The sequence below is a fragment of the Schistocerca gregaria genome, chromosome 7, assembly GCF_023897955.1.
Source record: "Schistocerca gregaria isolate iqSchGreg1 chromosome 7, iqSchGreg1.2, whole genome shotgun sequence".
NCBI lineage: Eukaryota > Metazoa > Arthropoda > Insecta > Orthoptera > Acrididae > Schistocerca > Schistocerca gregaria.
This window is the reverse complement of record NC_064926.1, coordinates 309,299,998-309,327,679: the sequence shown is the minus strand read 5'-3', so window position 1 is coordinate 309,327,679 and position 27,682 is coordinate 309,299,998. Positions and strand designations below refer to the sequence as shown.

The 27,682-nt window shown below is 43.1% G+C and overlaps 1 protein-coding gene across 1 annotated transcript in view; it reads right to left on the bottom strand.

Moving 5' to 3' along the window:
- Positions 1-14,760, bottom strand: part of LOC126281743 (reticulon-4 receptor-like) — a 37,201-nt gene extending 22,441 nt beyond the window's left edge. The window contains exon 1 of the mRNA XM_049980930.1: positions 14,673-14,760. Coding sequence (XP_049836887.1) covers positions 14,673-14,711 — 39 coding nt within the window. The 5' untranslated portion in view covers positions 14,712-14,760. The remainder of the gene's footprint in view (positions 1-14,672) is intronic.
- Positions 14,761-27,682: the final 12,922 nt, after the last annotated feature.

The window sequence follows — 27,682 nt, the reverse complement described above, 5'->3', positions numbered from 1 at the left end:
TCATCTTGCTGTCGTATCTGTAACACGTCACCTTCGTGGTGAAGCAATTTTAATGGGCAGTAGTTACATTTCTGTAAAAGTATGACGACTCTTTGAAGTTATTTCCAGTGCAGATGCACTAAATCGTCAAAAAACTCGTACTGGAAGCAATAAATCGCAAATATTGCGTTGATGGACGAGGGACGCTGTATTGCAGCGTCCGATGATTGGGATGGCCGAAGCGGTTAAGGCAAGCACTCATGAAAGGCGGTAAATCTGGTTCGAGTCCCAGTACAGCACAGATTTTCAGCTTAGCTATTGCATTACTACAGTGCCCTGTGTGGCTGAATGTCATGAGTTTCCTACCCATCCTTTCCCCATTTCTTTCCCCTTCCTATAAACTCACAAAAAAAATATTCGCCAGCAGCGTCATTACGTGTGCACCTGTTCTTCCTGATAGACCCCACAGAACAGGCACCACTCACATATATACTATTGTTCTGGGCATATCTGCGTTCTCACTGTGTGCTCAGAACTAAAAAGTGCGACGTAACGCGATCGACTGACATACTAGAGACACTGCGCAATACACATGCGCAAAGTTTCGGCGGATTTTCACAGTGGGTTTAATTTTGTGACCGATAGACCCTTGAAAAGAAAAACGCTCGTAAATAATAATTACATGACATAACTGTTCGTACTCATAAGTGTGTAAACAGAATTATTTCCAGTTTCAGAACAAGTGTTATAGTCAGTCTGACGGCCTATCTATGAGTTCACCTCTTAGTTCTATACTATATGGAATTCTCATGGACAGTTCCGAACAAATTTCCTAACAGAAAAACCACTGTAGACCAAAGTTAAGCACTGGTTCAGGAAAGTGGATGATGTTCTGCATTTATGGACCAGTACCAACAGGAAATTAGGTAAGTTACTGAAATATTTAAACTCGCAACATAAGGAAATACAGTTTAATATGGAGCTGGAAGCTCTCCTATAAATTCTTGGTCTTTAATATAGACATTAGCACAAGGAGACACTTATTTAGGCTTAACAGAAGAAAGCATAGCTACAGATGCGGTAATCCAGATAGCCACAAACATTCAGCTTTCCATTCGATGGCGGGTCCCTCACATCCGTTCCATTATCTAAATCAGCCTTTCAGACAGAACTACAGACCATGAAACATATCGCTTCCGGCATTGACTATCACTCTGTTTTGATTGATAACATACTACGAAAAAAGAAAATAAGTAACATTATACCAATTTCGTACGCTGTACAACGGCAGTCAGACAATAGTTGCAAAACCTGGTGCAAACTCCCCAATATTGGCAGCATTTCTGATAATCTTGCAGAAAATCTAATGTCTCTCAACTACAGATCTGAATGTTATAATACCAACCGCATATCAAATTTTTTATTTAATTGCAAAGACAAACTGCCAGCCTTGGCACCGTGTGGTGTGTATAAAATAACATGCAGGCAATGTGGGAAAGTATATATTGGTCACTCAGGCAGAACTGTGGCAATTAGGTTATCTGAACATTAAAGAAACTGGAGATGAAGGAAGAAAGTTTCAATCTTTGCCGATCATATTTTAACAGTAAACGATTCATTTGATGTGGAATGTCAAGTTTTACATTCTGTTCAGAAAGCAGAAAGATGACCTTTCACTCTCTTGGAAATACTGGAAATCAAGAAACATTTGTCACAAAATGCCAGCTTAGTTTTAAATGACAAGACTAAATTTCCTTTTTCACCTACGTTAAACTAAGTTTTTGTTACAAATGCTACATACAAATTGTAGATTCAACTTATTTCTCAGCAGTTTTTAAATATATCTGTCCATAAAAAACCTAATTATTTCTGTCTAACAAAAAATGATATTTCCCTCGCCATTTTACCCTTCTGTACAAATAATGTATGTGTAAGTCGCACATAACTTTATCTGTGTCTACGACATTCTGTTGTCACCCGAAGATGGCCTAAAAAGCCGAAAACCTTTCCGCGACCACGAAAAAATCTAATTTTGCCACTAAAACTCCAATGAGGCCATTTGTAAACTCATAAGGCACTTAACATACCATTTAAATGTCACGTAAAAAGCATTATAAGAAATCGATATGATAACATTTTTTCCTGTTAGTAGAGACAAATCTCATCGCCAAGAAACATTAAACGATTGGCTGAGTACGGTTTGTCCTTGTATGATTAGATCCATTAACAATCGTGATAATTTGCAATGCTAGGAATCGATTGCAAGCGTGGTTCTTCTTAATCTCATAAGGAAAATCCGTTTCAGACTTATCATTTAATGGTTGGTGATATGATAAAATGTTTGTCTACAACAACACGATATCACATAACAAACAGATACTCTAGAATTTATTGGGAGTGACTCATTTGCAATTTCAGCCGCACTGGAAGATGCTCCTTCAGCACAATATCCTTAGCGTTTTGAAATTAAGCAAATTTCTCTTGAAGATTGCAGGAGGACTACTGGAAGTTCAGTGAGATGGTGCAAAATATTTTCACTGCGGGACGTCAATGAAAACTTATTCATCTCCTCCACTTCGGCAAAATATCTTTGTCTGCAAATAAAAGCACATCGCACGAGGCTGGTTTTACTTATTGTACACGCCCGGGTTCCCGGGTTCGATTCCCAGCGGGGTCAGGGATTTTCTCTGCCTCGTGATGACTCGGTGTTGTGTGATGTCCTTAGGTTAGTTAGATTTAAGTAGTTCTAAGTTCTAAGGGACTGATGACCATAGATGTTAAGTCCCATAGTGCTCAGAGCCATTTTTTACTTGTTGTATTGGGGCGTCGAGTAGCCGTCATAAGCTCTGCCGTAAGAGAAAACTCGTGTAACTTAATGATCAGTTGTCTAGTGACCAAAGAACTGATGACATGGTAATAGTACTTAGGTTGCAAGTGGAGCATACGTCTCAAGTTCACAATGGTAGGCAAAGAACTATTCGGGTTGGTTTGTAGGGTCTATGAATCTGTAGATTTACCTTCCTACTTTCGGAAAGATGTCATGCACACAATCCTGAAGATACCAAGGGCAGATAGGTACGAGAACTATGGCGCAATTAGCTTAACAATTCATTCATCCTAATTGGTGACACGAACAGAAGACTGGGAATGAAAATTGAGGCTCCATTAGATGACGACCAGTTTGCTTTTAGGAAAAGAAAAGGCAACAGAAGTGCGGTTCTGACGTTGAAGTTGATTATGGAAGCAAGACTGAAACGAAATCAAGACACGTTCATAGGATTTGTTGACCTGGAAAAGACTTTCGACGATGTAAAATTGTACAAGATATTCGAAATTCTCAGGAAACATAGATCTGTTCTGTACGGAAAAGTGGTTGAGATATAGCGCGTACACGAACCAAGAGGGAAAAATAACAATGAAAGACCAAGAATGAAGCGCTCAGATTAAGCGTTTGAGAATTGGTGTTGCACAAGAATGTTGGAAATTAGGTGGAGTAATAACATAAGAAATGAGGAGGTTCCCCGCAGAAGCAGTAAGGGGAGGAGCGTTTGGGATACATTGCTTGCCGCGCGGGAACACGTTTGAGAATTGGTGTTGCACAAGAATGTTGGAAATTAGGTGGAGTAATAACATAAGAAATGAGGAGGTTCCCCGCAGAAACAGTAAGGGGAGAAGCGTTTGGGAAACATTGCTTGCCGCGCGGGGACGCCGTGCGGTCTAAAATTGGTATGTGCATGCGTATTCGAATACAGAGATATGTAAACAGGCAGAATACGACGCTGCGGTCGGCGACGTCTATATAACACAACAAGTGTCTGGCGCTATTGTTAGATCGGTTACTGCTGCTGTAGTGGCAGGTCATCGTGATTTAAGTGAGCCTGAACGTGGTGTTATAATCGGCGCACGAGCGATAAAGTGGGGATTTTCACGTACGACCATTTCACGATTGTACCGTGAATATCAGGAATCTGGCAATCATCAAATCTCCGACACCGCTGTGGCCGGAAAAAGATCCCGAAAGAAAAAAATATGCTGCAAGAACGTGACCAACGACGACTGAATCGAATCGTTGAACGTGACAGAAGTGGAACCTCTCAGCAAATTGCTGCAGATTTCAATGCTGGGCCACCAACAAGTGTCAGTGTGCGAACCATTCAACGAAACATCATCGATATGGGCTTTCGGAGCCGCAGGCCCATTCGTGTACCCTTGATGAGTGCATGACACAAAGCTTTATTCTTGGCCTGGGCCCATCAACACCGACATTGGACTGTCGATGACGAAACATGTTGCCTGGTTAGACTAGTCTCGTTTCAACTTGTATCGAGCGGATAGACGTGTACGGTTATGGAGACAACTTCATGAATCCATGGATCCTGAATGTTAGCAGGGGACTGTTCAAGCTCGTAGAAGCATGTTGCCTGGTGGGACAAGTCTCGTTTCAAATTGTATCGAGCGGATGGAGTTGTACAGTTATAGAGACAACTTCGTGAATCCATGGATCCTGCATGTTAGCAGGGGACTGTTCAAGCTCGTGGAGTCTCTGTAACGGAGTGGGGCTTGTGCAGTTGGAGTGATATGGGACCCATGATACGTCTAGATGCGACTCTGACAGGTGACATGTACGTAAGCTGTCTGATCACCTGCATCCATTCATCTCCGTTGTGCAGTCCAACGGACTTGGGTAATACCATCAGGAGAATGCGACACGCCACACGTCCCGAATTGTTACAAAGTTCGTCCAGGAACGCTCTTCTGAGTTCCAACGCTTCCGCAGACCACCAAACTTGCTAAACATGAACATTATTGACCATATCTGGGCTGCCTTGCAACCTACTGTTCAGAGGAGATTTCCACCCACTCGTTCTCTTACGGATTTATGGACAGCCCTGCTGGATTCGTGGTGTCAGTTCCCTCCAGCACTACTTCAGACGTTAGTCGAGTCCATGCCACGTCGTGATGCGGCACTTCTGCCTGGTCTCGGGGGCCCTACACGGTAATAGGCAGGTGTACGTTTCTTTGTATCTTCAGTGTATATTGGCAGTCGTCAAATATAAATGCACTGAATGCTGAATACTGTGAAGTCAACCACGCGTCACCCCATCGCGGGTTGAAGATTGCGGCATCGAGCAGTAGAAACCAAATTAAAAGGACACGCCAACTGGACCCTGGAAATCGCAGTAACAAAATGGATCTCAGTGTTAAATAACAATCCAATACAAGAGGCAGTTTCGCGTATGAGAAGTAATATACACTTAAAATTACTTACAGCTGAGGAAACTGATCTATCTGGTTAGATCCATAACGAGATAACACAGCCCGACTGAAGTTGTAGTCCTTGATGCCCTAGTGTATTAAACCAATAAAAATGTGAAATATATAGTGTGTTTTGTTGTGACTTGAGACAACCAAACATCTCGAAAACGACGCACCGTACAAAAAATATGTTCTAGGTGAAAAGTTAATATAAGTAAAGTGGGCGTTGTTTGTACTACACTCTGCCACCTCGTAACCACCATAATACCCCATTTTTGCTGCATATTCTGGCCCTGCGCCAAAAAATACATACAGTTTACTCAAACTACTGTTTTTCGTTCGTGGTAGATGGCGCTGTAATCGATTAATAAACGGCTTTTCTTTTCATTTACGATGTAAATGTGAACCCGTACCATAACAGGCTCCAGACATGAGTGGTGTCGAGGCAGTGGGGTGTTCCGCGTGCGTGGAGAGTGAGCGATGGGGCGAGCGAGATAGTGTCTTACACGATAGGTGTGTATCCATGGCAGGTGGGTCAGTCACTATCAATTCATAGACATATTACTACTCGACCACGGTATTACCGCACTTGGCCTCCCTTGGCAGTCATCGGAAATATGCGGGGACGTTACAGTAGGCGAGTACAGTGGTGACTAAGGAAAACGCATTCCGCTCTGAATGCTTTCAGGACACTTGCGCACCAACTATCAAGAGGTTCAGCATATGTCCTCGTAAGATAACACGATAGCAGCTCGCGATTGGCTGACCGAAGCGCCCTCAGCCCCAGACGCAATAATATAGTGATCGACTAATACCTTATTACAATGGTTGTGGTTTGTATTTCACAGGCAGCCGCGTAGAAACCAGCGCGAGAGTTATGGCGGTTGGCTGCAAACAAACACCGAAATCAGTCACCCCGGTGGCAGGATCCGGGGGCGGCCACCGAAATCAAGCATTCCAATAGTTTGAAGACGCACCAAGATCAGCACCGCAGGAAACAGAAACCTGCGTTACCATGCGAGAAGCGTATTTGCCAGAAATGTCTAGCCATATTATTTGTACTATATAATCACATTTGCAACATTCAAGAAACGTTTCAACATTGATAACACCCGTCAGAATACAAAGGCAAACATTTACATCCTCAATGAAATGTAGGATCAAATACGTCGGTTCTTAAAAAATGGCTCTGAGCACTATGGGACTTAACTTCTGAGGTCATCAGTCCCCTAGATTTTAGAACTACTTAAACCTAACTAACCTAAGGACATCACACACATCCATGCCCGAGGCAGGATTCGAACCTGCGACCGTAGCGGTCGCGCGTTTCCGGACTGAAGCGCCTAGAACCGCTCGGCCACCACGGCCGGCGTCGGTTCTTAATTGCAAAAACGGGCACACTTGATATTTGTCGACTACATCGCCATCTACCAAGAATGGAAAACAATAGTTTGAGTAAACCGTACGAATTTTTGGCGTAGAATGCGTATATGCAATATGAATGGGTAGGGGGGAGGGAGGGGGGGGGAGGGGAAAAGAGTCGATTTGAAAATAGGAAACTAACTTCCCAGGAGGGAGGGGTGGTTAGGAGTTGGCCGGCTGTAGCACAAACGATGTCCACTTTCCTTGTGTTCACGAGCGATCTAGAACATCGTTTTCGCACGATGCTTCGTTTTCGAGATATCTAGTTGTCTCGAGTTGAAATAAACACCCCGTGCATATAAATTATCTAGTAGAAAGTGCTGGAAGCTCCGTTACGCTGTTCACAGATTTTGCGATTGTCTGCGAGAAGGTAGCAACATCAGAAGGCTGTAACGATTTGCAAACGGACCTGCGGAGGACTGATTAGCTCTGGCAGTTGTCCCTTAACGCAGACAAAGTAATGTAATGCACATGTGTAAGAGAAGGAGTCCTCTATTGTATAATTACACCATTGATCTCATATTTCTGGAGACAATATCTCCCGTAAAATATCTGGGAGTAACCATACAGGAGTGACCTCAACTGGAATGACCGCTAAAACAAACATCAGGAAAGGTATATGCTAGAGTGAGACCCATGGAAATAATGTTAAGGAAATGTAACTAACCCACGAAGAAAGTGGCTTATAAGGTGCTTATCCGACCTATCCTGGAGTATTTCTCATCTCTCTGGGACCCTTACCAGGTAGGACTAACAGTAGAGATAGAGAAGGCCCAACCAAGAGCAGTGCTTCGCCACAGGGTCCTTTACCTGCGAGAAAGCGTTACAAAGGCGCTCGGCAAACTCCACTCGTAATCACGACAAGAGGGGCAATGTGCGCCATGGATTGGTTTAGGCCTACTATTGAAATTCCGAGAAAAGTTTGTCCCGGGAAGACTCGTCCAACGTGTTACTTTCCCCCACATGCGTCTCGCAAAATGACCTCGACGAGAATATTCGAGAAATTAGGTCTAATACTGAGGTTTACCGACAATGATTCTCCTCAAGCGCTATTCGCGAAGGGAACAAGAAAGGGAGGGGGGATCAGATAGTGGCACCAGAAGTACCCTCCGCCATACACCGTCAGGTGGCTTGCAGAATACTGATGTAGCTTTAGATATAGGCAACAAACCACAGTAATTGTCGTACACTAGAACAGACGCGCAGAGATTCCTTCAGATTATTAAGTACCATGAAATGTCAGAAACCTGAAGAGTCTCGTGAAATTCTGATATGTCGGTTATTTACCATGATCACGTAAGACCTATGGACAATGCCTTCGGAAAAAATAATATGGAATCTGTTACATTTTACACGTGCAACTATCGTACGACAGGGTTTTTATTTTATTTTATTTTACTTTCTGTAATACTCGATTTTCACTGCAAGAACTTGCTGGAACGTATATTGTACTTTGACCGTAGTTGGCTTTATAAGATAAAAATGTTTTATCAACGCTCGACATTCACTTTTATCAGTTTTTTGATAGAGCGCGTGACACACATCACTTAAGATAAAGACCAACAAAGAAATGGGCGTCGGATCAGTTTCAAGAAAACTTGGCAAGATAATTACGCTTCCCAAAGCTCATCAACACAATTTCGTAGAAAAATTTTATTCCGGTGATTTATTTTTTGCTGTACTTCTTCAAGTAACTCAATCCACAGCACGGACTTAAACCACAGGTACCATGTATAAATTAATGCAAACTAAATTTATCAATCTGTCTTCATACGTTTTGCGTGTCGTATTCAGAGAAGATTTTTCTTCAGTTGTGGTTAATGTCCCACCAGCTTTATGTCACAAGGAGCGAATAATTTATTCCGGGATTCTCCCTGCAAGCACTGGCACACAGTGGTTTATCGAAGCCAGAGAAAAGTGTGCCAGCGACACCGAAGCAACGTTCTAACTACGAGTATCTGTGTACGGACCTTTAAGGACCCAATGATTATTTCATTTAAAAAATATAACGTTAATTAGTGATAGGGAGAAAATTCCTGGAAGATTATATTTCTGTATAGTACAACGCGGCTTCCTTAAATATGCAGATAAGGAATTTTATTCCTGATAAAACATTTGCTGTTAAGTTTTTCACTAATAGGCGGCGCCGTAGCAGTTCTATAGCATGTACCCCTATTATAAAGTAGTTCCAGTGACGGGAATGAGAAGTGTTACTCCAGGAACACCTTAACCGAACGTTACCAAACTCATGAATCAGTATTTCCATGCCTAAACTAAACTTTCAATCTTATGCGAGGCTACTTTCAGTATAGATTAAAGGCCCTTCCTATAGCCGAAGAACGGGGTGAGTACGAGTTACGTGATCGTGGAGACAGAAAAAAAAAATAGTTTTATTTTATGGCAAAATTCGGTGTTACTTTTTACCAGATTCGGTGGAATTTTTTGCCAAATTCGTTGTTACCTTTTTGCCCAATTCAATGTCGTTTGTCAAATTTGATGTTGTTTTTCATCAGATTCTGTATTTTCTGCTAAATTCTGTGTTGCTTTTGCTACTTCCGACGCTATGTTCATCGTCACATCAAAGTTCGTTTCAGGGGAAATGAACATCAGTTTGAGATTATACACGAACCTCAGCCTTAAGAAAATTAGAAGCGGAAATGCAGTTTAATACTCAGTAACTATAAGTCACGAATATTAGTAAACTCTTTTATATGACAAAATTACAAATTTCACGAAATCCCGCAAAAACCACCGATTTTGCGTTATTTCGCTTAAAACCGCTACTTTCGTGTTACCGTTTTTGAGAAATTTTCCTTTCTCTAGCTACAAGGGTGAGTCTAACCTATTAAATCTTCTCAGGTGGAGATCGCAATACATCATTTCCAGACCACGTGCAAGTGGAGCTTATCGCCATCTTTTGGACTTCGGGAAATGTCGAATTATTGTTATGCGGCACATGGGAGCATCAGGTCGACATATCACACAGACAGTTGGTGTGTGTATAACTGTGTCGCCAAAAGAGTACTCATGGGAAACAACACACCAGGAAAATCTTAAGGTCGTTTGGCTGGCGCTGACGAATTGACAGATGGCAATGACTGAAATCCGGGCGAAGGTTACAGGCGGAATGTCACCACGCACCATCAGTGGCAGATTACTGGCAGCTGATTTGAGATTTCTATTTGGCAAGCATCTTTTACCATCGGGACCATAGCATAGACAAAAGAAACAAGGGTGGTGTAGAGCCAGAATCAACTGTGACATTGAGTGGTGTCTTATCGGTAGACGTCATGGGCAAAGGTCACTTGAAACAATGATTCTCGAGACCGGTACTTCCCCAACTCCTGGAATCACTGAGTGAGAAGCTGCTGAAAACTACAGCAGTATTGATATAGAAATTGCTGAAGCGTGGTTGAGTGATCTCCAGTGTGTAGCAAGAAAGGTGGACCCTTTTGTCGCATCCTCCGTGAATAGGGTACAAAATGGCAAATTTTAGCAGGACAATGCAAGACCCGACATTGCAGTTCACACCACGTACGCCTTAAGAAATTTATGGATCCTTCACTGACCTGTCCGATTCCCTTATTTAACACCTACAGAACATGTCTGGGACGCGATGGGTAGACGTATACTTCCTTATCAGCCTCTAATCAAACATGACAAGAAATACCTCAAAATGACATCTGAGCCCATTTCCTTCTACGCCACAACGAATACATCAGTGTATTGGTGGTCTCGGGGGCACACCTCGCAATTAGCTGACACATTTTGTTAACGATTCTAGCATCATAATAAACCCAACTAGAGAGAAAGTCACAGAAGACATTGTTAATGATGTTTTTCAAAATGTTATTAATTGGTTCTCTGAAAATGAACACCGCCTTAATTTTTAAAAAGAAAACGCACAATGTACAGTTCTGTACAACAAAAAATTATACCAACAGTATTGATGTAGCCCGTGAACAGGAGTCAGTAAATGCAGTAGAATGGTCCAAATTTTTGGGTGTACTTATTGGTTACATTTGAACTGAGAGAAGCATATTACTGAAATCGTCAGACAATTAAGTTCTGTTGCTTTTGCTCTTTGTATAATTGCTAGTCTTGGAATACTGTGGTCCGCTCCAATGGAACCAAACTGCTGAGGCCATCGGTTCCTAGTCTTGCATACTACTTAATATAACTTAAACTAACTTACGCTAAGGACAACACACACACACCCATGCCCGAGGGAGGATTCGAACTGGGCGAGCCACGCGAACCGTGGAAAGGTGTCCCAGACATCGTGGCTACCCCACTTGGCGCTTTTCTTGGAAACAGACGAATTAACGTTGTGGCATATTTTGCATATTTCCGCCCAATAATATATTACTAAATAATTTTCTGGGATAAGTCACCACTTATAAAGAAGGTACAAATTGCACAAAAGCGAGCAGATACAATAATATGTAGTGTTCAAATGGCTCTGAGCACTGTGGGACTTAACTACTGATGTCATCAGTCCCCTAGAACTTAGAAGTACTTAAACCTAACTGACCTAAGGACATCACATACATTCATGCCCGAGGCAGGATTCGAACCTGCGACCGTAGAGGTCGCGCGATTTCAGACTGTAGCGCCTAGAACCGCTCGGCCACCCCTGCCGGCAACATGTAGTGTTCACCCGAGGCATTGATGCAGTTACCTCTTCCTAGAGTTATGTATTTTAACTGCATCGTCGCAATAAATATATTCGCTAATGAAATTCGTCATAAGTAACCCAGCACAACACTAGAGGAAAAAAATAACCTCTATTGACCATTACTAAAGCTCCATTGGCCCAGAAAGAAGTTCAATATACAGCAACAAAACTTTTTTATCATTTCACCAGGAACACAAAATGTCTGACAGGTAGCAAAGCTAGTTTTAAATGTAACCTATAAATCCTTCTTCCTGGTCTACGTCTTCTACTCTACGAACGAATTTATATATACTAGTTTTAAATGTAACCCACAAATCCTTTTTCCTGGTCTGCACCTTCTATTCCACGAACGAATTTCTATATAAAAACTGATAGCCTATAAAAAGATTCCTTTCTGTATGTGGGACTGTAAAATAATGTGTTCATTAATGTTAACGTTAGCCATGTATACATACCTTGTAAACTGACTCGTTCCACGACATTTCGAATGAAGAATCGTCCAAATGATCTATGGAACATGTAACTAATTACGTATGGAGGTTGACATCAGTACGGAATGGAATAAAAGTTGAATCATTTCATACTTGCTGTGTGATGGACATTTCAACAAAATACGATAAATATAGGACTATTGCTGTATGGTGTAAAATTTTCTCTCGATGTGTTTTGAAAAGGTTGAGCAATGACGCTTTGGTGCTACGTGACTTTCCCTCGTACTGCACAGCAATATTAATCTTTCTGCAGTAAACGCTTCTAGCTGGAGGTAGACGCTGAGCTGAAGTTCTATAAGTGTACCTAATGAAACAAAGCGAGTTCGATAAAATTGTACTTATAAGAACTTCAAACGTGTACCTGCAGTTTAGCCCAGGTGTAATTCAATACGGGTCATTAGAAATGTAGATGGACTCATGTCTCGTCGCTCGTTGGTAGCTGCGATGAATAGCTTTGGCAGTACATACAAAAAGTCAGAGGGCCAAAAATCTGTCGTAATTGAGCACGAGGTAGAACAACGCGCAAGTTTCTGCACATAACAAATGTGATGCAATTGTATTTTCCAGACGGTAAACGACTTCATAGTAAACATTTATGCTGGGTGCAGTGTCCAGCACATCTCCCTTTCCATCCAGAATGTGCTGCGATCGACAGTCAGTCACTTTTTCCCGCGTGAATTGACGACGAGCTTGTAGCTCATGGTCACGTGGCACCGGAAAGAAACAGGGGTAGATAGAGATGCCGTCCGCCACCATTGGCCATGACGAAAGGAGGTATTTGCTTCCGTGTGTGAGGAACACCAGCTCCACTTCTCTGTATAGAGCATAGTACCGAGTCTGAAGGCTGTTTCAGTTAGCTGCTAGTCTCCACAGAGAAGAGGTATGTATCTTTCGATACTTAATGCGGAAACTACACCCAGCTACTTGCAGAAAGTTTGGAAATTTTGATTTTTTTCGTTGCTTCTACGGCTTTCCCAGATCTATGACCTTCTTGGAGAACGAAAATCTCCTCTATTAAAATCAACATGGATTCCGCAAACAGAGATGGAAAACGCAGTTCGCTCTTTTCCTCTGTGAGATCCACAGGGCTGAAGACAATGGCGCTCCGGTTGATACCATGTTCCTTCATTTCAGGAAGGCATTTGACACCGTCCCGTACTGCCATTTAGTGAAAAAAAAAACGAGCTTATCGAGTATCACGCCATATTAACGACTGGTTTCAGGACTCTCTTGAGGACGGAACTTAACAATTCGCCCTTAACGGAACCAAATCGATAGATGCGAAGGTAATTTTCGGAATACCCCAAGTAAGTGTTGTAGAATCATTGGTGTTTATAATGTATATAAATGATCTAGTACAAAGCGTCGTAAGCTCCTTAAGATTGTTCGCAGATAATGCAGTAGTCTATAGGAAAGCAGCAACGGCAGAAGACGGTATCGATTTGTAGAATGATCTGCAGAGAATTGATGAATGGTGCAGTCTAGTAGTTGACGCTGAACGTGAATAAATGTAACATGTCTCACACGCATAGGAAAAGAAAGCGACTACTGTACAACTACAGTATTGATGACGAACTATCGGAAACAGTGTCTATCGTAAAATATCTGGGAGTAACTATCTAGAGCGACCTTAAATGGGATGAGCAATAAAACAAATAACAGAAATAGCAAACACCAGACTAAGATTCGTAGGAAGAACCTCAAGAAAATGTAACTCGTCCACGAAGGAAGCGGCTTACAGCGTGTTGTTCCATAGATTCTTGAGTACTCTTCATCAGTATGGGACCATTACCAGGTAGGACTGATAGAAGAGAGAGAGGGAATACCCAAGGAAGAGTGGCTCGTTTGGTCTAGTCAGGGAGACAGCGTTAAAGAGATGATTAACTAGCTTAAGTGTCGGATATTACAATACATGATTTGTGTGTTACGGAGATGTTTACTATTGAAATTTCGAGAGAACCCTTTCCGGGAAGAATCGTGTAAAACATTACTTCCTCACACGGACGCCTTGCGAAGTAATCAGGACGAGAAAATTCGAGAAATTAGAGCTAATTACCGACAATCATTCTTCCCACGCACTATTTACAAGTATAACAGGAAGGGGTGTAAGTTATTGGTACCAGAAGTAACCTCCGCCTCGCACCGTTATGTGGCTTGCAAAGTACGATATAGATGTGGAAAATACCGGATTTCAGGTTTCACAATAATTGATGGATGGAGTACAAAATAACAAAAAAAAGTGTAGAATGCTGAAGGAGCTAGAAATATGAACACCTCAGTCAAGATCTGTCGAGCAGTTTCAACGTATAACGGTTGCACCACATTGGCTAACTATCACGTACTACAGTTCATCAGCCGAAGACACGTGTAACTACTGACTTTAGCGGACTGCCAGCAGACCGGGCAGCTTTTAAAGTTAATACTGGAATACGACTGACGTCAGCTATCTGATTTGCTCTTTAATTAACCAAATCCTCAACTCAACTATCAAAAATGGCTCTAAGCACTATGGGACTTAACATCTGAGGTCATCACTCCCCTAGACTTAGAACTAACCTAAGGACATTACGCACATCCATGCCCGAGGCAAGATTCGAACCTGCGACCGTAGCTGCAGCGCTTTTCCAGACTGAAGAACTCAACTACCGTCGTGATGTTAGAGATCAAGAGAAAGTATGACCGACAGAAGGCCTCTAGAAGTCGAGATATTTCTTCTTCTTCTTCAGTGGTTGCAATTCATTGAGCACCACGTTTATTATTTTATAAAAGCTCATACGACAGTTAGATAACATCCACATATGACTGGCTACTCTACAAGGGTAAAAAACAATCTTGCAGGAACTTACCATTTCTGTAGCTGAGGGGCTACCAAAATACATGTGCATACGAGAGGTTCTCCTACTAATCACTTAACCTTGCAAAATCCCTTCACTTATAGGGTGCCTTATCGAGTAAAAAGATAACACGAAAGTTATCTCAGCAATAGCGTTGATAATGTCTGCTTCTCCGACACTAAGGTGCTTCAAAGAAACGAGCAGGAAAAACCTATTTCAACCGTCGAAAAAACTTTTAAGGGGAATATACTGTACATTGAGATTATTGCAAAATAATTATAAAGTCGTCCCAAGTAATAGTGAACGGACAGCCTTATTTTTCTGATGTATTTACGTATTTAGGAAGACATGCATAACGCACAAAATACGATTCGTATTGTATCTCAGTTCAAGTGCTCTCTATAGCACCGAATCTTACCACGGCAACTTGGAAAGAAGTTCGTTGCTGAAAGAAATTTCTTTTCAAAAAGTAAACTAGCTAGACTACTACTTACAAACGTGGCGATATTCCAGTATTTGTATCGACGCTTCAGAATAATTTTGTGTAACGAAATGATTTGACGATTTGTACTGGAAATGTACAAACATCTGTGGACCTGAGTCCGTGCGGGTGCCGTGCAATTGCAGATTGGAGATAGTTTTCTCTTAGAAGTAACCTCTAACACGTGCTCAGTAGACCCTGGAATGATTTCGGGAAAATACAGTCAGCGTACATCGGAGATAGTGCGATGTTACTTCTGGCTTCTGAAGATTTGGTTTTGCTATTTATAACGTTGCTCGGAACAATAATTTTCAAAAGTACAGTGACCGTATAAGATCTCAGAATTTGAAACGTGATACAACTCTTTTTTGTTTCTTTTAGTTGTAGAATCATTTATCGCCATAATAGGGAAGCAGCCGATCTGTTAATCCACATTCACATCTACATATACACTATGTGACCAAAAGTATCCGGACACCAGGCTGAAAATGACTTAAAAGTTCGTGGCGCCCTCCAACGGTGATGCTGGAATTCAATAAGGTGTTGGCCCACCTTTAGCCTTGATCGCAGCTTCCACTGTCGCAGGCTTGCTTTCAATCAGGTGCTGGAAGGTTTCTTGTGGAATAGCAGCCCATTCTTCACGGAATGCTGCACTGAGGAGAGGTATCGATGTCGGTCGGTGAGGCCTGGCACGAAGTCGGCGCTGCAAAACATCCCAAAGGTGTTTTATAACATTCAGGTCAGGACTCTTGCAAGCCAGTCCATTACAGGGATGTTACTGTCGTGCAACAGTCCGCCCCCGGTAGCTGAGTGGTCAGCGCGACGGAGTGTCAATTCAAAGGGCCCGGGCTCAATTCCCGGCTAGGTGGCAGATTTTCTCCGCTCAGGGACTGGGTGTTGTGTTGTCCTACTCATCATCATTTCATCACCATCGACGTGCAAGTCGCCGAAGTGGCGTCAAATCGAAAGTTTTGCACCAGGCGAACGGTCTACAAGACGGGAGACCCTCGACACACGACATCATCATCACTGTCGTGTAACCACTCCACCACAGGCCGTGCAATTTTGAACAGGTGCCCGATCGTGTTGAAAGATGCAATCACCATCCCCGAATTGCTCTTCAACAGTGGGAAGCAAGAAGGTGCCTAAAACATCAATGTAAACCTGCGCCGTGGTAGTGCCACACAAAACAACAAGGGGTGTAAGCCCTTTCCATGAAACACACGACCACACCATAACACCACCACCTCCGAATTTTACTGTTGGCACTACACACGTTGGCAGATGACGTTCACTGGGCATTCGCCATCCCCACACCAAATGGTTCAAATGGCTCTGAGCACTATGGGACTTAACATCTTAGGTCATCAGTCTCCTAGAACTTAGAACTACTTAAACCTAACTTACCTAAGGACATCACACACATCCATGCCCGAGGCAGGATTGCGGTCGCGCAGTTCTAGACTGAGGCGCCTAGAACTGCTCGGCCACTCCAGCTGGCATACCCACACCCTGCCATCGGATCGCTACATTGTGTGCCTTGATTCGTCACTCCACACAACGTTTTTACACTGTTCAATCGTCCAATGTTTCCGCTCCTTACACCAAGCGAGGCGTCGTTTGGCATTCACTGGGGTGATGTGTGGTTTAAAGCAGCCGCTCGACCATGAAATCCAAGTTTTCTCATCTACCGCCTAACTGTCATAGTACTTGCCGTGGATCGTGATGCAGTTTGTAATTCCTGTGTGATGGTCTGGATAGATGTCTGCCTATTACACATTACGACCCTCTTCAACTGTCGGCAGTCTCTGTCAGTCAACAGACGAGGTCGGCCTGTACGCTTTTGTGCTGTACGTGTCCCTCCACGTTTCCAATTCACTATCGCATCGGAAACAGTGGAGATAGGGATGTTTAGGAGTGTGCAAATCTCGCGTACAGATGTATGACACAAGTGACAGCTGATCACGCTCGAATTCCGTGTGTTCCGCGGAGCACCCAATTCTGCTCTCTTATGATGTTTAACGACTACTGAGGTCGCTGAAATGGAGTAATGGAGTACCTGGCAGCAGATGGCAGCACAATACCCCTAATATGAAAAACGTATACGTTTTTGGGGGTTTCTGGATACTTTAGTCCCCTTTTTTCTGTTCCAGTCGCATACGGTTCGCAAGAAGAACATTTGCTGATAAGCCTCCGTGTGAGCTCGAATCTCTATAATTTTATCTTCATGGTCTTCTCGCAAGAATACGTAGGAGGAATCAGTATGGTGGTTAACTCTTCTAAGAATATACATTCTCTGAAAGTTACCAGTAGACTGTAACGTGATGTGCAGTGCCTCTCTTACAGCGACTGCGACTGAAGTTGGCTGAGCATCTCCGTGTCGCCTTCGCGCTTACCACATGAACCTGTGACAAAATGTGCTGCTCTTCTTTCGACCTCCTCATTGTCCTCTATCAGTCGTATTAGATTAGAGATTAGATTAATACTTGTTCCATAGATCATGAATACGACACTTCGTAATGATGTGGAATGTGTCAGGTTCATGAAAGATGTCTGTACAAGATATTACATTACACAAAATATTGTATGACACTAATGTTTAAGTTAGTTTTTTCCCTCCCTTAATTTATATCTAAAAATTCAGCCAATGAGTAGGAGTTGTCATCTAGAAATTCTTTTAATTTATTTTTAAATGTTGGTTGACTATCTGTCAGGCTTTTGATGCTGTTTGGTAGGTGACCAAAGACTTTTGTGGCAGCATAATTTACCCCTTTCTGTGCCAAAGTCAGATTTAACCCTGCATAGTGAAGATCATCCTTTCTCCTGGTGTTATACACTCCTGGAAATTGAAATAAGAACACCGTGAATTCATTGTCCCAGGAAGGGGAAACTTTATTGACACATTCCTTGGGTCAGATACATCACATGATCACATTGACAGAACCACAGGCGCATAGACACAGGCAACAGAGCATGCACAATGTCGGCACTAGTACAGTGTATATCCACCTTTCGCAGCAATGCAGGCTGCTATTCTTACATGGAGACGATCGTAGAGATGCTGGATGTAGTCCTGTGGAACGGCTTGCCATGCCATTTCCACCTGGCGCCTCAGTTGGACCAGCGTTCGTGCTGGACGTGCAGACCGCGTGAGACGACGCTTCATCCAGTCCCAAACATGCTCAATGGGGGACAGATCCGGAGATCTTGCTGGCCAGGGTAGTTGACTTACACCTTCTAGAGCACGTTGGGTGGCACGGGATACATGCGGACGTGCATTGTCCTGTTGGAACAGCAAGTTCCCTTGCCGGTCTAGGAATGGTAGAACGATGGGTTCGATGTACCGTTCACTATTCAGTGTCCCCTCGACGATCACCAGAGGTGTACGGCCAGTGTTGGAGATCGCTCCCCACACCATGATGCCGGGTGTTGGCCCTGTGTGCCTTGGTCGTATGCAGTCCTGATTGTGGCGCTCACCTGCACGGCGCCAAACACGCATACGACCATCATTGGCACCAAGGCAGAAGCGACTGTCATCGCTGAAGACGACACGTCTCCATTCGTCCCTCCATTCACGCCTGTCGCAACACCACTGGAGGCGGGCTACACGATGTTGGGGCGTGAGCGGAAGACGGCCTAACGCTGTGCGGGACCGTAGCCCAGCTTCATGGAGACGGTTGCGAATGGTCCTCGCCGATACCCAAGGAGCAACAGTGTCCCTAATTTGCTGGGAAGTGGCGGTGCGGTCCCCTACGGCACTGCGTAGGATCCTATGGTCTCGGCGTGCATCTGTGCGTCGCTGCGGTCCGGTCCCAGGTCGACGGGCACGTGCGATTTCCGCCGACCACTGGCGACAACATCGATGTACTGTGGACACCTCACGCCCCACGTGTTGAGCAATTCGGCGGTACGTCCACCCGGCCTCCCGCATGCCCACTATACGCCCTCGCTCAAAGTCCGTCAACTGCACATACGGTTCACGTCCACGCTGTCGCGGTGTTAAAGACTGCGATGGAGCTCCGTATGCCACGGCAAACTGGCTGACACTGACGGCGGCGGTGCACAAATGCTGCGCAGCTAGCGCCATTCGACGGCCAATACCGCGGTTCCTGGTGTGTCCGCTGTGCCGTGCGTGTGATCATTGCTTGTACAGCCCTCTCGCAGTGTCCGGAGCAAGTATGGTGGGTCTGACACACCGGTGTCAATGTGTTCTTTTTTCCATTTCCAGGAGTGTAGCTATGCACACTGCTATTACTTATTAACTGGGTTGGATTATTAACAATAAATTTCATAAGTGACTATATATACTGTGAGGTTACTGTGAGGATCTCTATATCCTTAAGTAGATGTCTGCAGGATGACCGTGGGTGGTCTCCAGCAATTATTCTAATTACACGTTTTTGAGCAATCAATACTTTTCTACTCAACGATGAATTACCCCAGATTATGATACCATACGAAAGCAGTGAATGAAAGTAGGCATAGTAAACTAATTTACTGTGATTCTTATCACCAAAATTTGCAATAACCCTAATAGCATACCTAACTGAACTTAGATATTTCAGCAGACCAGTTTAACCTCTCATCAATGGACACACCTAAAAATTTTGAAAATTCTTCCTTAGCTACAGACTTCTGTTCAAAGTCTATATTTGTTACTGGAGTTGTGCCATTTACTGTACGGAACTATATGTACTGTGTTTTATCAAAATTTAAAGAGAGTCCGTTTGCTGAGAACCACTTAATAATTTTGTGAAAAACATCATTTACAATTACATCACTTAGTTCTTGGTTTTTGGATGTTATTACTATACTTGTATCATCAGCAAAAAGAACTAACTTTGTATCTTCATCAATATGGAATGGTAAGTCATTAATGTATATCAAGAACAGTAAAGGACCTAAGACTGAACCCTGTGGGACGCCGTACTTGACAGCCCCCCAGTTTGAGGAATCAGCTGTTGTTTTAACATTACATGAACCTCTTATTTCAACTTTCTGCATTCTTCCAGTTAAGTATGAATTAAACCATTTGTGCACTGCCCCCCTCAAACCATAATGATTTAGCTTATCTAAAAGAATTCCATGACTTACACAATTAAGGGCCTTTGAGAGATCACAAAAAATACCAATGGGTGATGTCCGGTTATTCAGAGCATTTAATATTTGATCAGTGAAAGCGTATATAGCATTTTCTGTTGAAAAGCCTTTCTGAAAACCAAACTGACATTTGATTAGTACTTTATTTTTGCAAATACGGGAGGCTACTCTTGAATACATTACTTTCTCCAAAATTTTTGATAGAGTTGTCAGAAGAGAGATTGGGCGATAGCTGTTGACATCCGACCTATCCCCCTTTTTATGCAATCGTTTTACAATGGCATATTTCAATCTATCGGTTAAAACACCCTGCTCCAAAGAGCTATTACATACGTGGCTGTGAATCCTACTTATCTGTGGGGAACAAGCTTTAAGTATCTTGCTGGAAATGCCATCAATTCCCTAAGAGCTTTTACTTTTGAGTGAGTTTATTATTTTACTGGTTTCAGAGGGAGAGGTTGGTGGAAATACAGTTGTTTCAAACTGCACAGGTATGGCCTCTTCTATTAGAAGCCTTTCCTCTTCTAGTGAAGATCTAGATCCTATTTTCTCCACAACATTTATAAAATGATTATTGAAAATATTTCCAATTTCTGATTGTTTGTTAGTACACTTGTCATTCAGTTTTATGGCACTAAAGTCTTCCTGTGCTCTTGGTTGCCCTGTTTCCCTTTCAATAATATTTCAAATTGCTTTAATTTTATTGTCAGAGTTACTGATCTCAGACATGATACACATGCTTCTGGACTTTTTAATAACTTTTCTTAGTACCGCACAATAGTTTTTATAATATTGAACAATTTCGGGCTCAGTACTCCCTCTTGCTGTTAGATACAGTTCCCTTTTACGGTTGTAAGATATTCTTATTCCTTTAGTTAGCCAAGGTTTTTTATATGTTTTCTTGGAATTATGTTTAACTATTTTCTTGGGAAAACAATTTTCAAATAGACTTAAAAATGTATCGTGAAATAAGTTATATTTCAAGTCTGCATCGGGTTCCATATACACTTCATCCCAGTCTAGCTGCTTTAGGCTTTCCCTAAAGTTTGCAGTATTTATAGTCTTAATTGAACGCACTGCTTTGAAATTCTGATTTGTTATACTGCATGGAGCTATGTCATGTACTGTAACTAGCTGTGCATCATGATCTGAAAGACCATTCTCAACAGGATAACCATTTATGTCCTTAAACTTATCTTTGTCTATAAAAAAGTTATCTATCAATGTCCTGCTGTTGTTTGTTATCCGAGTAGGAAAATCAATGACGGAGCTCAAACTGAAAGAACTGAGTAATACTACAAGGTCATTCTTCCTATTAGACTCTTTCAGGGAATCAACATTGAAATCCCCACAAATGATAATTTTCTTCCCCCTGTCTGACAGATAGCACAACAAAGCATCCAAGTTTTCTAGAAATAGCTGGAAATTCCCTGAGGGGGACCTATACACTGTTACAATTATGAAAGTGCCATCATTTAGTTTTAGTTCAGTGGCACATGCTTCCATATGTTGCTCTACACAAATTTTTTTTAGTTTCTAAATTTTTTGCGCTGCGGAAGCTTTGACATTTATGGCAACTCCTCCTCTCATCATATTATCTCTACTTACATGTGCAGCTAATTTGTACCGATTGATGCTAACCTTTTGCATATCAGTGACAATGTGATGCTCAGACAGGCATAGTACGTCTATTACATTCTCAGTTTCTATATCTTCTAAACAAAGCAGAAGCTCATCAATTTTATTCTTCAATCCCCCAATATCTTGATGAAATATACTAACATTATTTTTCATTTTACTTTTGTGAGTATCTTGAACTTTTTTAACATCTTTAGTACTTGCCTGTCTGAATTTCCCACTGGACATCGATCTTACTCTAAAAAAGAGTTACCACCATGAGATGTAGTTCCTCCCCCCTTTAAATTTCCTGCTATCAGCCCAGCCAGTTTACCCTTCCCCTTCTTGTTGAGGTGTATGCCATGTCTAGTATAGTCCCACCGACAGAGTGAATCAACAGGAACCACACCAATGTATGACCCCAGATCCAAGTAGCCGTTCCAACTCCAAATTAACTCTCCTGACAGAAGAGCTCAAATGAGGCTGGTCGTGGCGCTCTAGAACCGACACAAACCCAACACTGGTATGACTCGATGCCGATGCAATATTTGCCATGTCACACTCTATGCTGTACCCCGGATCTCTGTCAATACTGTTGCCCGGCCCACCCACAATAACCACGGTATGTTCCTTAGTAAAGCCTCTACATAGTGAACCTAAATCCTCCCTAACCTGCCCCAGTCCAGCACTAAGTTTGAAAAATTTTGTGACCTGGTATTCTGACCATAATTCATCCTGCAGAAGTTGGCCCACACCCCTAGCATGCGAACTACCTACCAACAAGACTTTCTTTCTCTTCGCAGACTTCCCTACCTTCTTATTCAATTTGCTGCTGAAAGCTTGTTGAGCCCTGTCTACATCTACTTCTGTGAGAGGCTCATCAGTTTCTGACTGAGGCAACAGGTCAAACGTATTTTGTACATTAATAACAAAGCTGTCAGAAGAATTTCTTGGCCTGTTCCTCATGCCTGTTGCCACTTCCCACCCCTGTTAACCCTTCTCCCCCCTTAACCTGCCCAGTTCTCGCCTAGGCTCATATAACTCAGCCTGAAGGGCAGCAATTTTCCCCTCCTGTTCCACAATCTTTCTATCTCTACTGCATAGCCTACAGAACCACTCATGAGTCTCGCTTATTTTCCCAGTTCCCACGCCACTACAATCGCCCCAATGAAAAAAGTTACTACATCCATCACGCCAGACCCCGGAGCTAACGATTCTACGGCACGTCAAGAACTTTACACTCATGGTACAAATCGATCGTAGTGACAGAAAGACAATTAAGGTACCGGAAAACAATGAAAATACGTGTACGAAAAATTAGGCCTACTCGCGACAATGTAAACAATGGTTCAGAAGTTTATTACTGGAAATTACTTAAGAGATGACGATACTCTACAGATATAAAGGGGCAGCAAACGTATTTAGCACACTAAACTATCAGTAAATGCACTTAAAATTGCGGTATGAAGTTTAATCTGAAAGCTCAAAAGTTCGGCCTGACCGCGATATGTAAACAAAACGAACTTTGCGTGATTACTGTGAAAATACGCGAGTAAGACAAAAACTTTTAATGGTACGCTTGAAGAGCACTATAATTAACGTAATAAATTAGTTTAAATTGTTAGAAACAGTTTATTACTACTAAAATTACTTATCTTGTACGGGAGCTGTGACTCAAACGTCCGTATAGCAGGCGCAGGGCTACGGTTTCCATGCCGACGAGCATTTTCCAGATGTCGGTCGAACGAGTGCTTTGTAAGCCACCTCCTTCGTTGATGGAATGCATTTCCTGGGGATTCTTCCAGTGAGTCTCAGTCTGGCATCTTCTTTACTCGCTGTTAATTTTGTAAGATCGTTCCACTTCAAATCGCTCCGTAACCATACTCATAATTTTATGGAAGTAGATGCTTCTGCAGTTGTGTAGTCATACGATAAAGGGGCTTACTTTGTATTTATCAGTAATACTTTACATTTGTGTACGATGAGGGTTATTTTCCGCACCCTGACGATCCTCTTCATTTCGCTGCAATTTTCTAACACTGCGAATTCTCTATACAGAACAGCAGTATCCGCGAAAGGCTTCGTGGAACTTCCGACATTATCTGTTAGGTCATTTATAAATAATGCGAAAATTAATGGTCTTATAACATTCACCTGGGGTACAACCGCAGTCATTTTTACGTCTGAAGACTGCTCTCTGTTCAGTATGACATGCTGTGTTCTGTTTGCTAGAAACTGTTCAGTCGGTTTGATATTCAATGCGCTCGTGTTTTGTTCTGTAGCTGGCCGTCCGGAACCGTATCGAATGCCTTGCGGAAGTCGAGGAACCGGCATCTTTCGGGGCGCCGGTATTTACCGCCTTCTGGGTCTCGTGGACGAACAAAGTGAGCTGACCCTCACACGATCGTTGTTTTCGAAACCCGTTTCGATTCCAACGGAGGAAATTTTCGGTCACCAGAAATGCCATAATGCCCTTTCCATATCATTATTATCCGTCGTGCAAAATGATCCATGGAACAGGTAACTTACTAGCTTACTTGCTACCAATTACTAACTAGGTAGCATAAAACACGTTCTAAAATTCTACAACTCACCGACGTCAGATGTATAGGCCCTTCTTGAAAACGGGAATGACCTATGTCTTTTTCCAATCATTGGGAACGCTTCGGTCCTGAAGAGACATAAAATAGACTGCTGCTAGAAGAGGGGCAAGTTATTTCGCATACCTTGCTTGGAATCGAACTGGTATCCCATCAGATCCAGTGGCTCTTCCTCTGCTAAGCGATTTCAGTTGCTTTTGTTTTATTTCGATTACTGCCATTTCGTCATCCGTACGATGATCTACAGGCGTGACTACAGTGTGATGTTCGGCTGTTTTGGAAAAAGGCGTTCAATATTCCTTTCTGTGTCACTCTCTGTGGCAGTGCCATTGTGGTGACGGAGTGTTTGGATGGATAGTTTCGATCCGTTTCTTGATTTAACGTAAGACTAGAAATTCTTAGGAGTTCCTGTCAAGTTGATAGATAGAGTTTTACTTTCGTATTCGCTGAACACTTCATCTGTAGCCCTCCTTATGCAAATTTTGGCTTTGTCTAGTTTTTATTTTTCGGCGAGGCTGTGGATACGTTTAAATTCGCAGTGAAGCTCTCTTTGCTTCGGTAGCATCTTCCTGACACGGTTGTCGAACCACGGTGTGTCTTTTCCACCCCTCACAGTTTTGCTAGAGACATACGTGTCTAAAGCGTATTTAACAATGTTCTTGAACTTTGTTCATTGAGGTTCAACGCCAGTACTGAAAATGAAATTTTCATGGTGACCTATCAGCTAATCTGAAATCTGTCTATTCTTTCTTTTGCTATACAGAAAGATTTTCCTGCCTTTTTTCGTGTTACTGTTTACAGTTGTATTCAGTTACGCTGTAACGGTCTTACGATCATTGGTGCCCTGTTTTACGCTGAGTCGAAAAGATCGGAGCTGTTCGTCACCAACATGTCTAAGATATTAACTTCACGAATATTAACTTCTCAAAGTTATTTTAGGACAAGGAGCTTAGAACAATTTCACGTAATTCTCTGTGCCTTCCACACGTCTTAATAACTTGAGTCTCCCAGTCTATAGCTGATAAGTTAAAGTCTCCATCTACAACTATTGCGTGACCTGGAAATTTACGCGAAATATTCTCCAAGTTTCCTCTCAACTGCCCCGCAGCAACTACTGATGACGCAGAAGGTCAATAAAAGCGTTCGATGACCACGTTTGATCCACCCTTAATACTTACCTTCACCCAAATTATTTCACATTCTCAGTGTGTACTAACCTCACTGAAAATCATCGTGTTTTTTATTGCTATAAACACGACACCACCACTAGCGATCAACCTATCTTTGCAGTAAAGATTCCAGTCGGAATTTACAACCTCATTACTGTTAACCACTGGTTTCAGCCAGCTTTCTGCCCCAAAGGCTATGTGGGCATTGTTACTTTTTAGATTAGTTCTGGGGCCCTTCTATGTATGTTCCTGCCGTTAACTATTACTATATTAACATTTTCTTTCTCCGATCTGCTACGACGAATGTTTATCCAGAAGGCGGCATCTTATGGAGCCTGTGGAGATATTTCTCGATAGCGGAGTCGAGAAAGTTGCTTCCCATCCATCGGAGAACTGCGTGAGCTTCTGGTTTAGATCTTCCACTCTGCTCCAAACCAGACGACTGTGATCGGTTCTGGGAACGAACCGCAAAACGATAGTTCTGCCTCCAACCCATGGGCGAGGCTAGCTGGCTTCACCAAATCAACTAGCTGCCTGTAGAAACAGAAGATGATCTCTGAACCCCGGCGGCAGAGTAATTCGTGCCTACATGAGCCATGATGTGCAGCCAGGTTCACCCAGTGTGCTCAAACAGAGTGGACACTGGCCTTCTTTTTCACCCTGCCAATTACTTTCCTGAGGGACTCCGTCGCCTACCTAACACTGGGAGCTCCCAGTGATAAGCAATACTATCATAGAGCCTTGTTCGGACTTCCCAGGAAGATCGTTATCACATTGGACTCGCATTCGGGAGGACGACGGTTCAATCCCGTCTCCAGCCATCCTGATTTAGGTTTTCCGTGATTTCCCTAAATCGTTTCAGGCAAATGCCGGGATGATTCCTTTGAAAAGGGCACGGCCGATTTCCTTCCTCATCCTTCCCTAACCCGAGCTTGCGCTCCGTCTCTAATGACCTCGTTGTCGACGGGACGTTAAACAACACTAACCTAACCTAACCTAACCCAGGAAGATCAGCCCCAGTACCAACAGTCAGGAGTCCCATGTTGGCTCAGACGTACTTTCAGCAGCAGGTAACCCCTCGAAACTGTTTTTAAGACGTAAGGGGGCATCGGTGCGACAAGTGCCTACTTTCACCTTTCACTCAGAGATCGTAACCCTGTCACTGTGCGCCAATCACCGTCAGCTAATTGTCGACAGACCACGCAGTGCGAATCGGGATGCACAGTGGCATTGGGGATCCAAGGCGATACTGTCGGCTAAAGACATGCCAAAGCATTCCCCGCAGCTGCCCCAAGGCCACCACAGCTCAGAGCTGCAGTTTGAAGCCTGTCGACAGTAGTCAACGCAGCTTCCAGCTGTTTAGGACAGCCGCCATTTCTCACCGCAGCCATTGCGTTATACAAGAACATGAACGTAATCGATGTTGTGTCTGTCAATTTACGTCCAGTGTCATTCCCTTTTGGTGTAATAAATTTATATTCACTTAAAATCTCATCTGTTATTTCAGAACATAATTTTACTCTATTCATTTATTCATTTTCTAGTACCTTCCGCCGCGGAAGTCGAACACGCGGCAGAACAAATGGACGTGGTCATCCCATAGAGGGCTCCGCCTCCGCGGCGACTATTCCGTGCAGCGGCTATCGCGCAGCGAGGGCGCCACCGGTACACCACGTGCAGACAGCGGCCAATAGCCGCTCCATCTGCTCTGCACTAGTCCAGCTCACACTCGACCGCCACCTCACCTGGACTCCCCATCTTCTTACCATTCAAAACAAAGCTCACAACCGCCTCTGCCTCCTGAAACTCCTGTCCGGCCTTACGTGGGTCTGCATCCTTCCACCATCCTTCACACCTACAAATCCTTGATCCGCCCCATCCTCTTTTATGCCAGCGTCGCTTGAATTTCCGCCCCTCCCCGGTTCTATAAAGCCCTCCAAATCCTCGAACGCCATGCACTCCGCCTCGCCTTGCGTCGCCCACGCGCATCCTCTACGACCTCATCCCCTTCCCCCACCTTCTCCTTTTCCTTGAACACATCCACACACTATATAT